Source organism: Epinephelus fuscoguttatus, linkage group LG8, assembly GCF_011397635.1.
Source record: "Epinephelus fuscoguttatus linkage group LG8, E.fuscoguttatus.final_Chr_v1".
Classification (NCBI taxonomy): Eukaryota; Metazoa; Chordata; class Actinopteri; order Perciformes; family Serranidae; genus Epinephelus; species Epinephelus fuscoguttatus.
Genome location: NC_064759.1, coordinates 5049717 through 5065826, shown reverse-complemented (window position 1 = coordinate 5065826; position 16110 = coordinate 5049717). Strand labels below are relative to the sequence as shown.

The 16110-nt window shown below is 42.4% G+C and overlaps 1 protein-coding gene across 10 annotated transcripts in view; it reads right to left on the bottom strand.

The window, feature by feature from the left end:
* Positions 1–12443: 12443 nt before the first annotated feature.
* mef2d (myocyte enhancer factor 2d) overlaps positions 12444–16110 on the bottom strand; it is a 143881-nt gene continuing 140214 nt past the window's right edge. For all 10 annotated transcript variants that reach the window (XM_049582764.1, XM_049582770.1, XM_049582773.1 and 7 more), the window contains one exon: positions 12444–14681. In XM_049582764.1, the coding sequence (XP_049438721.1) occupies positions 14234–14681 (448 nt within the window). In that variant the 3' untranslated portion in view covers positions 12444–14233. The remainder of the gene's footprint in view (positions 14682–16110) is intronic.

Genomic DNA, 16110 nt, shown 5'->3' with positions numbered 1-16110 from the left:
AAGATGTAACACAATGAAGATTCGACACATATTTGAGTCACTGTGAAGCCATTAGATGTGAAGACAGATAAGATCGCACTCAGAAAAACAGCTGCTGTCATCACTCAGTGGCGGGAAAAAGGGAGTGACTGTTGGACAGACAATGTCCGGACTGTCCAGTTGGACGTGTGACTGAGTGTTTGTGGTTATTATTAGTGGCCTGTTGAGCCAGGAGTGTGTGTGTCTGTGTGAGACGGGAGCCCGACGGCTGCCGTGGACAAACCAGCTGACCGCACCAGCTGACGGCCACTGGTCAGCTCAGTCACACCCAGGAGGGCCAATGATTCTGTGGGTGTCACTTCTTTTACACCGAACCAACTTTACTTCCTTCTCTGTCCTCTCTTTGCAGTCCAATCATTAGGATTCAATAAAACATAAAAAACGTAATTTTCACAGTAATTATGTCCTTATCAAATCTGGATGTACCCATTAAATTTTATGTGTACAATTTGTTGCACTGGTGAAGCTGCTTTTCACAGTGCGATGCAAAAATGTGGTGCAGGAAAATCTGCATGCAAATATCAGTTCAGTGCTGTTGATTCAAGTTGGTGTCAGACATGTTTGGTTAGCTAATGCTGCCAGAACGCTGTCCAGTAATTTTAATGTAACAGCTTTAAAGTGGTTACACCTGTTTACTTTACACCAGGGGTGTTAAACAGAGCCGGCCTGCCAATGGGTCAAATCTGGACCACTGGAAGACTTTGTACACCTAATACAGCAACACACTTGTGAAGGCTAAAGCAGGATTTATAGTTTTGCGGCAGACCCTACGCTGTTGTGAGCTTTTATACTTGTGCAGTGGTGTGTCTGTGTCACTCTGCAGTTACACCTCTAAAACAGTAGTCGGCGGTAGGGTTTCTGTGAAGTGCTGTAAAGTTTAGTTTTAAAACATGGCTTAATAGAGACAGTTTCAAACACAAGTACACAAATCAGCTTCACTATAACTCGCAGCATTCACAGACAAACACTTGTATTTATCTGGACACATTTTCCCCACAAATACAACATGCTAACGCTATTAGCACAGGCCTATGGCATTTATAAAAAAAAATATTTCACGAGAGGTCGGGAGCACTTTCACCAAGATAACAGAAAAACTTTGTGTTGACAGTCCACAAATTGTTTGTCCAACTTTAAGGGCTGAAAAAAATACTTGTGACGTGTTGCCGGCAAGCTGTGAGCGTTTATACACACAGAGCTGGATTGGCGAGTTGATCCGAGGTGCCCAATTTTCCGCCTCGTAGGGTAGACATATTGGCAGAGCCCTTTTAGTTTAAAAAGACCGAGGCGGCCTTCCGCAACAGGAGGGGCTGTTGATGACTTGTGGGAGGAGCTGTTGATGACGCCGCACGTGCGAGCCACTGGTGGTGGATAAACAGGAAACAGCTGATAGCAGGAATTAGCGAGTAGCTAATAGCAAGAGGGAAACACAAACCTGACAGACACTGTAAAGATGAGCAACTGGGGAGACAAGGAATTGTTCGTCCTCCTTGCCCTTGCAAACGAAGAGGCCAACTTACGAGAGAATCACCGAAGGACTGACCAGCCGCGGTTGGGTCCATGTCATTGGTCCGACAGCCCACTGGTTCGACTGTCCGCGGTGCTGAATGGCTCCCGGCTGGCGTATTTCTGCCTTGATGGTGCACCATGACCAGCTCTGGGTCAGCTGGGAAAGGCTTGAGGCGGAGCAGGCTCACAGCTTATGTGTTTGTCACTTTCTTTTTCATTTTAACCCACACCATGATCTTTTCCTGACCCTAACCAAGTGGTTTTTGTTCCTAAACCTAACCAGACCTTAACCACAGGGCATCATGATCATTTCGGAACGGACTACAGAACAATGAGTTTAATATGGTCGGAACAATGGGATGTCGAACCAATGGGCAGTTCCCCTGCAGCTTCCCTCCCACGTTACTGTTTACGTCACACGCTAAGCTACACTATTTGCTTCATTCATGCTGCTTAATTTGCGTATTTCACATCCATCGCACCACCCAGCAGGATCTCTTGTCTAATCACATCTTTACAGTGACATTAGATGTAATTCACTTGAGCAAATTGTTTTATTTGTGCTCGGTGTGATCACAACATATCACCAGTGCGGACTGCCTCGAAAGTCACATTTACTTTGTTTAAGTTTATTCAACAGTGTTGATTTCACTTCTGCAGATTATTTTCCTATGTTGTGTTCACACCAAATGTGATGCAGATTTTAGCAGCGCATTACTCGCACGAGTTTAAACGCTAGAATATTTTGGTTGACTAACTTAATACATTTGAATAACTTGCATCATACGTGCGTGAAATCAATGAAAAAGACTGCCTCTGGTACGTCCTCTGCATCATATGTCCCTGGAAGTTCCCAGTGCTGATTGGCTATCGCGGCACGAACAGGTTGCTGCAGTTCTGAGTTGTCTCCTGAATAAACGCACTACATTAAATCGCACTACTCGCTTCATAACTTGTGTATTTTGCTTTGCGACCATTGTGCCGCCCGGCAGGAATTCGCGTCTGTCCCTATGTCATGTGTAGGGGGCGTCACCTATGCTAACAGGTGACTTATGATCAAGTGAGATTCATCATTGAGCACAGCTGGGTCAGAGCAGATCTGACGTCTCTTATTTTTTTGTCTTCACAGAAAATTAACAGAAAATGTAAGAAACAATTAAAGAGAATGTTTCTGCGTGAGGCCCGGTGTCACACACAGTCATTTGAGCCATTGTCAAAATCAAAATATTGACTAGTGCAGCTTTAAGGAGGTGGCACGTAAACACTATCTCTTGTGAGTGAAAGTTTCGTCTTCTCTGTCCAGAATCAAAAGTTAAAGTACCCTTCATGCAGGACGGCCTGTCAGTGTTATTATGTGTTGTGTTACTGGATATTTGTCACTGATTCATGTGTGTGGAAGCAGCACAGTCCTGTCAGAGCCAATTTAAACTTCTTCAACTGTTTTCTTTTTTACTATATGACAGTGCATTGTGTTTTCTGTGCTCTAATTAGGTCCTAATCTGTGAAGTAATCAGTAACTATGCTGCTCACTGATTGGTCGCCTCTGTAGACATTTTCTCAATGTAAAATAAAAATAGACAAAACAAACTGTCATGTATAAAAAGCCAGAGAGGGCGTGCATGTAATTATTATTTCTTTATTTTTCCCTGAGGATCATTAAAGTTGACATATCCCTGTGTTCCTGTGATAACAAAGTAATTACTCTGCGCTGACACTCACTGTAAAGCTGTTTACCCATTATCACTAAATAATTACGCTTTGATTTTGAGTTTTGACACTTTGGGTTGAGATGAAGGAATAATTGCTTGTTCTGTTGAGATAATAAGACTTATTATCTTTCTCAAGTAGACAAGCTTGTTAAGCGTCATGTCATAACAATATTTAAGCATCTCTAAAATGAATACTAAAATACTTCAGCCCTCTGTAGCGTCACTGTGTGTAAGTTGTGTTTAAGGCTCAGAGGAAAGACAAATCGTTTCATCATTATCTCCAAGAATCACACATCTGTCTCAAACGGCTTCACAATGTGTCCGTCTTTAGACCTTCAGCTGTTTCTGTGTCTGACCTTTGACCTCTTCTGTGGAGAGATCAGAGAGATGGAGGGACAGAACGGCTTATTTGGCTCCTGGAGATCAATTATGTGTCACATTTCATTGATCTGCACTTAGTGTGGCTTGATGACTGAGCACCAGCTCAATGACACACATGTAAATGTTCTGAATCATGAAGTTTATCATTAATCATTTCATTAGGATCAGGGCCACTATCACCATTTTAACACTGGGGGGCCCGTTTTGTGGCTCTGGGGGGAACGCCCTGCACGAGAAATTTTTAAGTCAAACTGACCATTTTAGAGCGTGTCACAGTGATGTCATCTTATCCCGGTGCAGCTGCCCCTCCCCCACAGGGCTGTAGGACACATAGGAGTCTTAAAATGTGTTTGTCTTGTGTTATTGGGAGCCAGAAGAGAAGGAGTCATGGCTCAAAACCAGCCGCCACTGCCCGTCAACAAAAACAAAGATGGTTAAATGTGATAAGACCAAAGGACTGGACGGAGGCCATCATCAAAAATGCTCACATGTGCAGCGCACACTTATGGAAGCGTATTGCATTCACTTGACAAATAAAAAAAGCCCTGTTTTTCTGAGTATTTTTTTCTTTTTCTGATACTTCAAAATCTCGTGAGAAGCTCCCACCTGGCACCTGCAAGTGACCCCTGCATCTATGGTGATTCCTGCTCATGGATGTATTTTGCATCCGTGCTCCTGCTCATTTCAACTACGGGATCAATAAGGGTAAGGCGATAGGCCTACACTAGAAGGATGCAGTGGAAAACATAGCTAGATTATCATACCCTGTGTGTAACTAACTACGTGCCTTACCCTTATTGATCCCGTAGTTGAAACTGTCTAGGAGCAGGAGCACCGATGCAAAATACATCCATCAGCAGGAGTCACCATGGATGCAGGGGTCAGATGCAGGTGCCAGGTGGGAGTTTCTCGCGAGATTTTGAAGTATCTCGTCTCCTCGTTCAGGGAAAAAAATACCACGAAAAACAGAAAAAAATTACACCAAAAAACAAACAAACAAACAAACAAAAAAACCCCCAGAAAAATAAATAAATCACTCTGAAAAACAGGGCTCAAGTGAATCAAGTGAATGCAATACGCTTCCGTACACACTTCATATCAGGTTAGGGAAAAAGTATTTCCTGTTGTAGGGATGAATAAGGTTATGTGTATTAAGGGTTATCATGTCCACCTCATCAGAAACTGGGGAGGGATTAAGAGGAAGATTGGATTTCTCTGCAACGCTAACTTTTTAGCACATTAGCTAACGTTAGCTTCCATAGCAAAACAAACAAGTGTGGTCCTCCTTTGTAAGATTGGCTTCCTGTGACATCATCCATCCACTGAGTGAGAGCATACGGGTCGGCCAGTCTGGTCCCGCTGGTCAGTGTTTACTTATTCAAGTAACACTGGCGGTCACACTGTTTAGTTTGCAGGAGAGTGCATGTTTCTCAGATTGTGGAGAATGAATGAGTTGCCAAGCGATACACATTTCTCTTACCATCCAGCTGTGGATCACTCATCACTGCCCATGTTCGGAAAAACAACCATGCAGCCATCTTGTCGAGGTCAGCTGTGCGGACAGAAGCCATGGATCACCAGAACCATCCGGAAACATGGACAATTATAAAGCAGCAGCCAACAATGTAAGAAGACACAATAAAAGGACTATATTACAGTGCACAAGTGAAAAGCAATGATGTGATCACACTTCAGTTTACCAGAGTTGTACCTTGTATAATTTCATGTGAGTTAAAAAATATATTACAATAATCTCACAATAACAACACTGTCTTGGTGTCTCTTACTTTTCACTCCTTTAAGTGAAGCTTTTAAACAAGTTTCCTGTTTTGGTAAGTTGAACTGCAGCACCACAGAAGTACACTTATAAAAACTCAGAAATATGTAATGACTGCATATCATTATATTTTTCTCTGCATTGCATTTACCAAAAAACAATCCAGTGAGTTCACATCTTAAAACACAGGTGAAGTATTTTATCTAGTTAGTCAGAAACCAGCTGGATTAAATATTTAATCACACTAAAAAGAACACGCTGACATGTTGGAGCTTTTTGTCCCACTGGCAGCTCTGCACCCTTACAGCAACTCCAAACATTAGAATGCCATCTGGTGGTGACAAGACGATACTGCACTCACATCAGACAGCAGGTATGAACTACATTCCTGCTCAGGGTGCAGGGTTACAGGGCGGCTGGAGCCTACTCCAAAGGACACTGGGTGAGAGGTGGAGGCGGGCCCTCAAAAAAACTGAAATAAAAAGTAATTTTTTTAAATTCTAATTAACTAGTGCCACAATTAAATTGAAATTGACTGAATAAATCAGTTGAAAGACTGAACTTTTTATTAAAGAAATAGTGGAAGCTCTTTGAGGCGTCTCTCACCCCTTAGGGACTGTTCATTACTTATGAGGGGAAGGAAGTGGTGCAAAAAAGGGGGAGGCATGTCAAATAATAATAATGAAAATAAACAACAACAAATAAATAAAAAAAAACAAATATTAATATTAATAATAATAACAATAATAAGTACTGGTATAAGTACTTATGTTTTTTATTTTGGCTTAGGGGAGGGGCATACAAATTTAAATGGCTGTATTTTGTATTTATTTTACCGCCTTCCAAGTTTTGGCAATGTCATTTTTTTTGCAATTTTTCAAGAAAACTTTCACAAGTTTGTACACCATTTATCACAGCCAGAAACTGTAAAATCAGAAAGTATCTTTGGATTTTTAAATTTCCGACAGTCCTTCTATGCATTGTGTGCGACAAATACAAAAAAAAGCCCATAATCACATCTGAGCTTAAAATAGTGACGTTTCATCAAAATCACTTTATTCTATGTTTAATTGAAAAATTGGCCGAAAATAAACTGTTTGAACGAACGAACTAACCAGCACAACAAGAGAGAAAAACCGAGGCTTTGTCAACTCCAGGATTTGGTTTAACTTTCAAACATTAAAGGGTAAGTTTTAAAAATCAAACAACTAATTTATGGTGGAGGGAGGGTCATGCATTTCCCCTCAGTCACTCAGGGAGGCAAGGAGAAATTTCTGTAACTTCAGCGAAGATCAAAACACAAATAAATAACTAAATAAAGAAAAAAAAATGAAGTCACACCCAGCCCCCTCTCCTCTGATGAGTAAAGAACAGTCCATTAAAGGTGCAAAATTGTTGAGTTCACCACACGAGGATTCGTCTCTAAATGCAACCAAAGTGAGTGGCTCCTTGCGCTGCTGGAGAATCAACGTACAGTCATGTCTTGACCCCGGAGAGGGAAACCAGGGTTCAAAAAAAGAAAACAAAAAATAAAGTAAAGGGAAAGAAAGCAAACAAACAAATCAAAAGGTGCACGAGAGAGACGTGGATCGAAAAGGACAGCCCAAGATTTGGTGTTGCACCCCTGGGTGGGGTTCACCCTGGACAGGTCACCAGACTATCACACATAGAGACAGACAACCATTCACACTCACATTCACACCTACGGACAATTTAGAGTCACCAGTTAACCTGCATGTCTTTGGACTGTGGGAGGAAGCTGGAGCACCTGGAGGAAACCCACACTGACACAGGGAGAACATGCAGACTCCACACAGGACAGAACAACAGACAGTCACAAATAAAAGAGCCAAAGTCAAACTTTTCTGTAGGTCAACTTGTCTATTTAATATATAAAATACGGTAAAACATACGCAAAAAGGGGAGGCGGGTAAGAGGGGACCAATGGATACTTTGGTACAATAACAAACACTTTTTTTTTTGTAAAAGCAGTATAGAATTTGTAATAACATATCAGTGCATACTTTATTTATGAAAATATACACAAATTGTATATCATTCTCCAAAAACAACAAAAAAATTATCTTTACAACAAAAAAGCAGACTAGCCGAACACAATATATTAGCTATAATTTATTTTAAACTTTTTTCTTCAATTTCATTTTTTTCTTTTTTATTCTTAAATGTATTTCTGTGTGATGTATATTTGTGTCGATATTACATTTTATTTCCTATAACATGATTCACTCTTCGCCCATGCATTGACATCATTGTGTCTGGTCAGAAATAAGTTAGACGTGTCACGCCCCACCCCCCCCCTCCATGTTAGCGTGTGTGGACTCAGAGGTTTGTACATTGGACTCAAAAGTTGCAGCATTGAAGCGTTTTGTCGCGGTCGACCTGCTCAGCGCCTCCGTCCACAGCCACACGTGTACTAATATCACTACGCTTGTGTTGTTTTGTTTCATGTCATAAAAATCGTGCAACATTAGTAACACCCTTTTTGAAGAAAAAAGAAAACCCCAAAAGAGAAAAACAAAAAATATATTTATAGAATATTTTTATATAATAAAATAAAATTCCAAATAAAACAAGATGCCTAACCTACACAAAGAAACGCAGATTTCTATACCACCATGCCAGCTTCTGTCAGTGAAAGCTGTGGCGGCGATGATGATAATAATAATAATATCAATTCTCAGAGAACAATTAAAAACAGACTGTCACCAGCACGAATTAACACTGGAAAGTGAGTGAGACTTCTAAACATCATTATACAGGAGCACGTTTCGTTTTTTTTTCAGGGGGGATGCAGGTTCTTTAAACTATTTCTCAGCACGATTGTCTTCCTGTTTTGTGATTACAGCGACCCCTAGTGTTGCTCTAAAGAATGTGCCTCGCGCTCCACTACTGACAAACAAAACTCCCGTGAGTCCCGTCACAAAGGATGCTATTCTGCTTATTTTTTGACACACCTATGCACCTCGCACACGGAGTTTTATATATTTATATTTTGTTCGAAGCTCAGGGTACAACAGTCTTAAAGGGATAGCTCTGATCTTTTGAAGAGGGGTTGCTTGAGGTACTTATTCATAGACAGTGTGGGTGCGTTTGGAAATACTTACTCTGAGTTCCAGAGAGCACTCTGGCACAAATTCAATGATTTGTAAATTCAGAGCGCTTTTGCAAAGTACAGTTCGGTTATCCAGAACCCTGCACTCTTAATTTTTCTTTTAATTTTCACTGAGGGTGAATATCCATGTGGATTATTCTCGCTGAAAAATATAAAAGCTGATTTCATGGGTTCTTATGGAAGTTTGCACACCGGGGCGGAACTTTGGTGCGGTGAAAAAAGTTTCCGCCCAGACTTTGACCCCTGTGGAATTCCCCAGCGGAACTTCACAGTTGGGCCAATGAAATTGTTTGTTTACAGTGACGTCGCGCAGACCCGGGAGAGTCCAAAATCCAGTCAGGCAGGACAGTACGGGAGAAAGGTTGATAAAACTCGTTCCACAGCGCCCCGTCCTTTTTGATAAAAGACGGGATGATTTTATGAACAATGAATTATAGGACAACGTCCGGCAGTCCAAGAGTGGCAGACCGTTGGTTAATTCATGTGGAAATATAATGCTCTGTTTCTTTGAACAACAGAGCTCTCCTTTAAGTGTAGAGCGACAGATTGGATTTAAAATTGCACTCTGTATTATAAACAGTAGATGTCAGTCAGCGCGCTGTGTTTTGGAGAAGCAGGCTGGAGTCCCACGTGGAGACTGTGGACGGAGTCAGCAGCAAAACGCAGTCGTTAAAGAGCTCTAATCAAAGCCAGACTCCATTGAGAGAAACAGTGATTTAACATTGCTGAACACAGGAGCTGCTGCTCTACTGCTGCCTGGTTCAGTTAGTTAGTTTCTGTTATTGTGTGACTTTGGCGTTTAAAAGGGTTAGTCCATATTCACACAAGAGTCACACAATAACACAAACTAACTAACTGATCAAAGCAGAGGTAGACCAGCAGCTCCTGTGTTCAGCAAGCTAAAATTACTGTTTTTCTCAATGGAGTCTGGTGTTTTTGACGAGAGCATACTGTAGATGAGGAACTGAAGTCGTGAATTGCTTCCCTGTCAAACCAGGCTGCATGACATCAAGGTAAAGCAGTGAAAATACTTTCAATAAAGCACACACTCAAACTGATATTGATTGTTTAAGATGAGACTATTTCAAGGTGACTAAAATATGTTTTGCTGCTGACCCCCATCCACAACTGCACACTGCGCAGTGTGTCAGGCTCCAGCCTGCTTCTCCAAACTGGGGGCTCCCAGACATTGACATCCACTGTATGTAACACACTGACGATGGATAACTACTCCATACAACCCCACTTCAAAACATCCAAACTATCCCTTAACAGTCAAAGTGTTTACACTCGAGGGATTTATGTTCACTCTGCCACGCGCTCAGAAAAGCAATATTGACACTCAGACTTGTCACAGAGTGGATGAGTGTGTGTGAGTGAGTGACAGACGGAGAGAGAGAAGTGAGGAGAGGATGATAGGAGTAGTGTGTGATGAGGCTGGGAGTTATGTGTGTGTGTGTGTGTGTGTGTGTGTCACCCATGGAAATGACCCCAAAATAATTTGACTTGTCATTTCGGCGCTGACACCCGCTGTCTGGACGGAGTAAACAGAAAAGTAGTGTGTGATGAACTCTGTGTGTGTGTGTGTGTGTGTGTGTTTGAGATTAAAAAACAAACTGAGTAAATGAGTGAGTGAGTGACAGGGTGAGAGGGAGGTGAAGAGGGCCTGCCCATGAGGAGGATGTGGTGGCTGCATGTGGTAAAAACCAAAGTCGACAAGTCTGCGCTGGATTTGGGAGGTAGTCATTAAAAGATCAAGACTGGTTCTGAAACCTCCGGCTTAACGACAAACGATACCAAAACTCTGCCTCCAAAGCTTTTAACGAGCGATGGATGGAGGCTGAGAGTGCTTTTAGGAGAAAAAATAAAATAAATACATGAATTTGCACTCTTGACCACTGTGGTTTTAAAATCTACCCACTAAACCCTAAATCACCCTTTGCCTCTTGGTACAAAAATGACATCCTTCACTTTTCTTTTACCTTCATAGTCGTTTTACCGCTCTGTTATATAAAACTACAGCCGACCCAGGACAGGCGGAGGAGAAGATCCTTTAAATATAGATACATGGCTTTTAACAGGAGGAAAAGGTCGAGAATAAAAAAGGGGACATCCTTGGCTCACTTTATCGTATTCGATCTGTGTGTTTGCTTTGGAGTTTGACTGATATGTTTCTGGTGCTGCAAATACTCAAGACTTTGATATGACGAAAAATAAAAAGTTTTATCTGCAACCATTTTAAAGGTGAAAACCTTTTATGGGGGATTTGGACCGTCATGAGACACTCAAATCTCAATGTGGAGAGAAAGATGAAATAGTTACTTAAAGGTTACGTGTGTAAGATTTAGGGGGATTTAGTGGCATCTAGTGGTGGAGATTGTGAATTACAACCAGCTGAAATTTCTCCTGGTTAGAATTCCTTTAGCGTTAATTTGTTTTTAGGTTTTTAATGTGAGTAGAATTATCTGCAGACGCCTCCCAAACAAACAAACCAGGTGATTTAAAGTGGCAAAAACACTGAATAAAGCTGTTGCCCGTTAATAATCTGTAATATTCTGATGCTCTCATCACAGAGGGGCTTGCACTACAGTGGCCGATGCAATACCGCAAATGTCCCTATCTGGAGCCAGTGTTTGGTTTGTCTGTTCTGGGCTACTGTGGAAACACAGCAGTGCAACATGGCGATCTCCATAGACCTGCTGAGGACCCCAAGGAACTGCGCCAGGCTTTCAAGTCAATTTTCATAGTGGCCAAACAGTGGAATTACAACATCTGGGTCCATCACGTGATGCCCTGTGGCCCAACAAGACTTTTTCCTAGGGACTTACATTGGGAAAGAGACATCTGTGAATCAGTGGGTATATTTTTTTAGCATCACAACTCCCTCGAAATGACTCGTTTCACCATCAGGATTTAAACCATTCCCTCGGATAACATCTGGAAGAGCTGCGCGATTAAATCATTTTATCCCCATTCAAGTTAGCAGAGTGCTAAATGTACAAGTAAAGTAGTCTCTAGTGCACTTGCACTATGTGTCGCACAGTGCGGACGCAGCACCGATCATTCTGGCAAGCTGAACCATTTTGGCTTCATGCACTGCTGAGCAACTTTCATAAAGATTAATGGGCCCGCCTTCAAACTGTTTCCAGGTCTCTTAAAACATCCATGACCTGCTCCCTATGTGGATATAAACGGCTCATTCTAAGGTAATGAACACACAATGATTGTCTTTTTCAAGAAAATATACTTATTATATTACTAATAGATCCCCCTGAATCCTGCACACTGGACCTTTAAGTGTTTTTAGAAGTAGCTGTAAATCTAGGTTTTTTTTTTCAGTGGTTTATTTGCTACTTAACTAATAATAATAAAAGCAAACTATCATAAATTATTAATTTTACAATTGGTGCTTTTAAGCTATTAGTAGAAAACATGATATTATAAACATTAAATGTGCCAGTTATCTCTGTTATTATTAAACGTTTTCAAATACATTTGATAAAATAATATAAATAAAAATATCTTCAGTGGTAATTTTTGATATTTTATTTTAAAAGTTTTAAATAGAATTGCAAATTTCTTTTTAGGGACTTTTAATTTGTACTTTTTTTGTTATTTTAATTTAATTTCTTGTTATATTTCATCTCATTATTATATTTCATAGTTCACAGTTTCTGTTCTGTGATTAATTTAACTCAGTTAATTTGTTTCAAGCAGGCAGCCAATCAGCCACAGTAAAAATTTAAGGTGGTCCGGCCCCCAGGGTTGTAAACAGAGCTGTGATTGGTGGATGTACAGAAATAAATAATTATAGAGGATTAAATAAAAACTGCAAACTTTGAATTGTATCTGTGGAATAATAGAAGCCTTATAAGTAGGTATCAGTCTAACCCTAGTGTGTGTGTGTGTGTGTGTGTGTGTGTGTGTGTGTGTGTGTGTGTGTGTCCAGGGGTCAGGTGTGTTAAGGGTCAGGGGTGGGGGTTCAGGTAAAGTGCGCTCCATCAGTGACAGAGTCCTAACCATTACTCACTTAAAACAGTCTGAGTCACCGCGGCTACGTCTTCCCTTTCTGCCTCTACAGCTCCCTCTGCTGGCTCGTCCACACGTTACACTTTATATACACGCATAAATAATAATAAAAAAGAGACTGATGCGCTGAGAATCAACGTGTTTTTTTTCTCTTTCGTTGAGGGATATCCTGCCGAATATAAAGTTTATATATACAATCCCTGTCGTCTGTTGTAGTCTCCTGCTCCAGATGCAGAGCCGCCATCCCTGCCGCCTGAAGCCGTTTTAATATATACTTGTATATGATTTTTTTTTTTTTAACCTTCAATAACACTTCATCCCTGTCACACAAAAGCCACAAAGGTTACAGATTGCTTATATACACGGTACCTCGCCATCTCCCCTTTGAACATCAGCTATCTATTCAAAACATGAGTCGCTTCACAAAAATAATTTCAGCTGTGTGCATTGCAGGTGTGTGTTCGAAGGATGAAAGTCAGAATGAACATTTTGCCTAAATTACTGTTAAAAAACGACCAGTTGAGGTAACAAACCACACACACACATACACACACACACACACACACACACACACACACACACACACACACACACCAAACACACACACGTCCTTTTCAGCATCTGTAGTTGACAAGATGTGGGCGAAACTAGGAGTATCTGTGTCGTTGAGCTGCTGCAGCTCGTCCCTGATACAAAGAAAAGCAGTCTTTTACCTCGACAACAAATCACTGGTTTTACAGCTAGTCTGCATGGTTCAGATTAAATAAAGACCCGCGGGTCATCAGTCTCTCGTGCAGGGCCAAAGTGCCGGCCTGTGGACGTGGCCGCTGGCTCGGCTGGGGAGGGAGGTGACGTTTTCTTTTAGTGTCTTCATATTCAAAACTGAGACGAATCCAAACTCTAAAGATCAACAGTCAAGACAGAAGGACAAAAACTCCACGCTTTAAAAAGAGCAAAACGGCCCAAGAATCTAGAGCGATAGCAACACAGCCGTGGTCGGGCCGATGTGTACAAACAAGTGGACGCACTTGGTGGCGCTGACTAAAAGCAGCGTAGTTACAGACGGTAAGGACATGAGGGAGGGAGAACACCACCAGCCGCTCACCAAATGCAGGGCATGCTGGGAAACCAAGGTGTGTGTCTGCTCTGCCAGCGGCTGTTGGGTGAAATAGTCCGAGTGGCCAAATTTAGGGTTTTACTAGCCACTGTGGCCTCGTTAACAACAATTCACTTCTATTCAAATACAGCTGAATAAATTGTTTGACAAATAATCCCTGGTTCTGTGGCTCAACCCCTCTGGGGTTTCGTGTGTGTGAAAGTACATTAGAGTTCAAATGTGTATGCACATTGTCATACAAGTGTGTGTCAGTGTCCATCCGTGTGACATGACGGTGTGTTAGCATGCTTGTGTTGTGTCTGTGTGTCTGTGTGTGTGAGGTCAGCGTTTCCTATGTGGATAGTAGGTTACTGGGTCGATGGCGGGTATATATATTTATATATATATAATATGTGTGCGTGTGTGTGTGTGTGTGTGTGTGTGCACGAAGAGGGAGCTCAGGGGCATAAGGGCTGGTGGGGGCATGTACACAAGCCACAAGTACACATCTCCATCCTCCATCTGTCCGTCCGTCCATCCATCCCTCTGCGGTCACCTCTTCATGTGACCCAGGCATCCAGTCTCATTCTCTTGACGTTGGTCCCGTCCTGCTCCTGGGGCTCGGCCGAAGGGGGCCGCATGAGGACCATGGTGGGCTGTTGGCCCCCGGCGCCTGCCTGGTGGAGGAAGTCTTGAGCTCCGCCTCGTCCCTGGGTGCCGTCGTCCCGGTCGCTGCCTTCGTACGAGCTGCCGTTGCTGCTGAGGCTGTCGACTGGCGAGCGGCCTTGACCTCCCACTTCCAGGCGCAGGGTCCCCGGGTAGGCGACCGACACCAGACCTTGTCCCTGCAGTTGAACCTGGCCTCCTCCGCCTCCACCTCCCCCGCCGCCGCTGATGGAGCTGGGAGTGCTGCGGTCGCGGTTTGGTGAGACAGGTTCGGACTTAATGTTGACGTTTGGGTTTGTGTTGACTGTCAGTGCGGCACTCTGAGATATGTGACCCACTGGCCTGCAGAGATGGAGACAGAGGAGAAGAGAAGGATGGAGGGAGAACAAAAAGAGTGAGACTACTGACAGTATAACGAGCATAATCACAGAGCTGTAACATCCTTCATCACATGACAGCGGACCTTCATCAGACAACAGTTTGCTGGGATGAAACACAGAATTCAGCCAATATGGCAAATAATTCAAAGGATGGTCGTCGTCAGAATGAATGCATCACCATGTGCAGATAAACATAAACTGGACTTTCACCAGGATAAGGTAGCCACTGTCAAAGACAAAGACCGGAGGCACTCTGCAGCAAACCAGGCAGATGTCGGCTTGAGCACATGAAGAACAAGGACACACAAAACAAAGAGGACGACATCTGAGGCCACATGAAAGCACAGTCCATAAGCCATGCAGCCCAAACATCTGCACAGTTTGGATTTGGTCTGTTCAGGTTCACAATCAAGCAAATCAGAGCTTGTAAAATAAGTCGGACGGGATCACAGGCAGTTTGCATTTGTAACTGTTAACCTGCCAGGTGAGACATTTCTAAAGCATTCACACACACGTTACCTTCTCTGATATTAATATCAGAACAGATGTAGAAACAGCTGAATGTGAGCATCAGTCCAGAGAACATTTCTGTTTTGTTCCCAGCTTGACAAACTGCTGGCAGTCAGATATCAACATCTGTCTGTTCCTCCTACCTAAAAGAACCCTTTGAATTTTGTTCCCAGTAGTTCAGATAATGTCTCACTGGTAACAAACAGCTCTATCAGAAGACGATCATCTCAGATATTTAGGCAAAGAAAGCCCCAGTTCTGCTGCCTTTAACGGAGCCATTAAGAAGTCAAAGGATGTGAGAAAATCTACATCACTGAAGCTTTCTATTTGGTATAATCTCCCTAACCTTATTATAACAATGAACACATTTCCTGTTGCCAGTGGGTGGTGCTATAACTATCACTATACGTTGGCATGTAGATGTCTTAAGGCCGGGACTCTGATCTGATTTGTAACGTGAAACTGCTTTAAGCAGTGTCTCATCGAGCGTGTGGAGAGGAAGAGACCTTTGTGGATAATTGTCTCAACATCTGGGTCAGAAAAAGGTAGGCATACATTAACTTGTGAGAGAAAGGTGTGAGCAGACAACAGCATGTTGTGGGCGAGCCTCCCGTCTCTGAGATGCAGAACAGCGTTGGAGATGCACTGATTTGTAACGTGAAACTGCTTTATTCGGTGTTTTTAGTGGTTTTAATCACCTGATTCTTGTTTGTTAGACCTCAGTGAATAATTCAGCTCCCGATTCAAACCTCCTGAACAATGAATGCTGACACAATTCTAACCAGAAGTTTCAGCTGGTTGCAATCTGAAATTCACCACTAGATGCCACCAAATCCCCCCACTGCAGGACTTATACTTCTGGATCCAATGGATGGCGAACG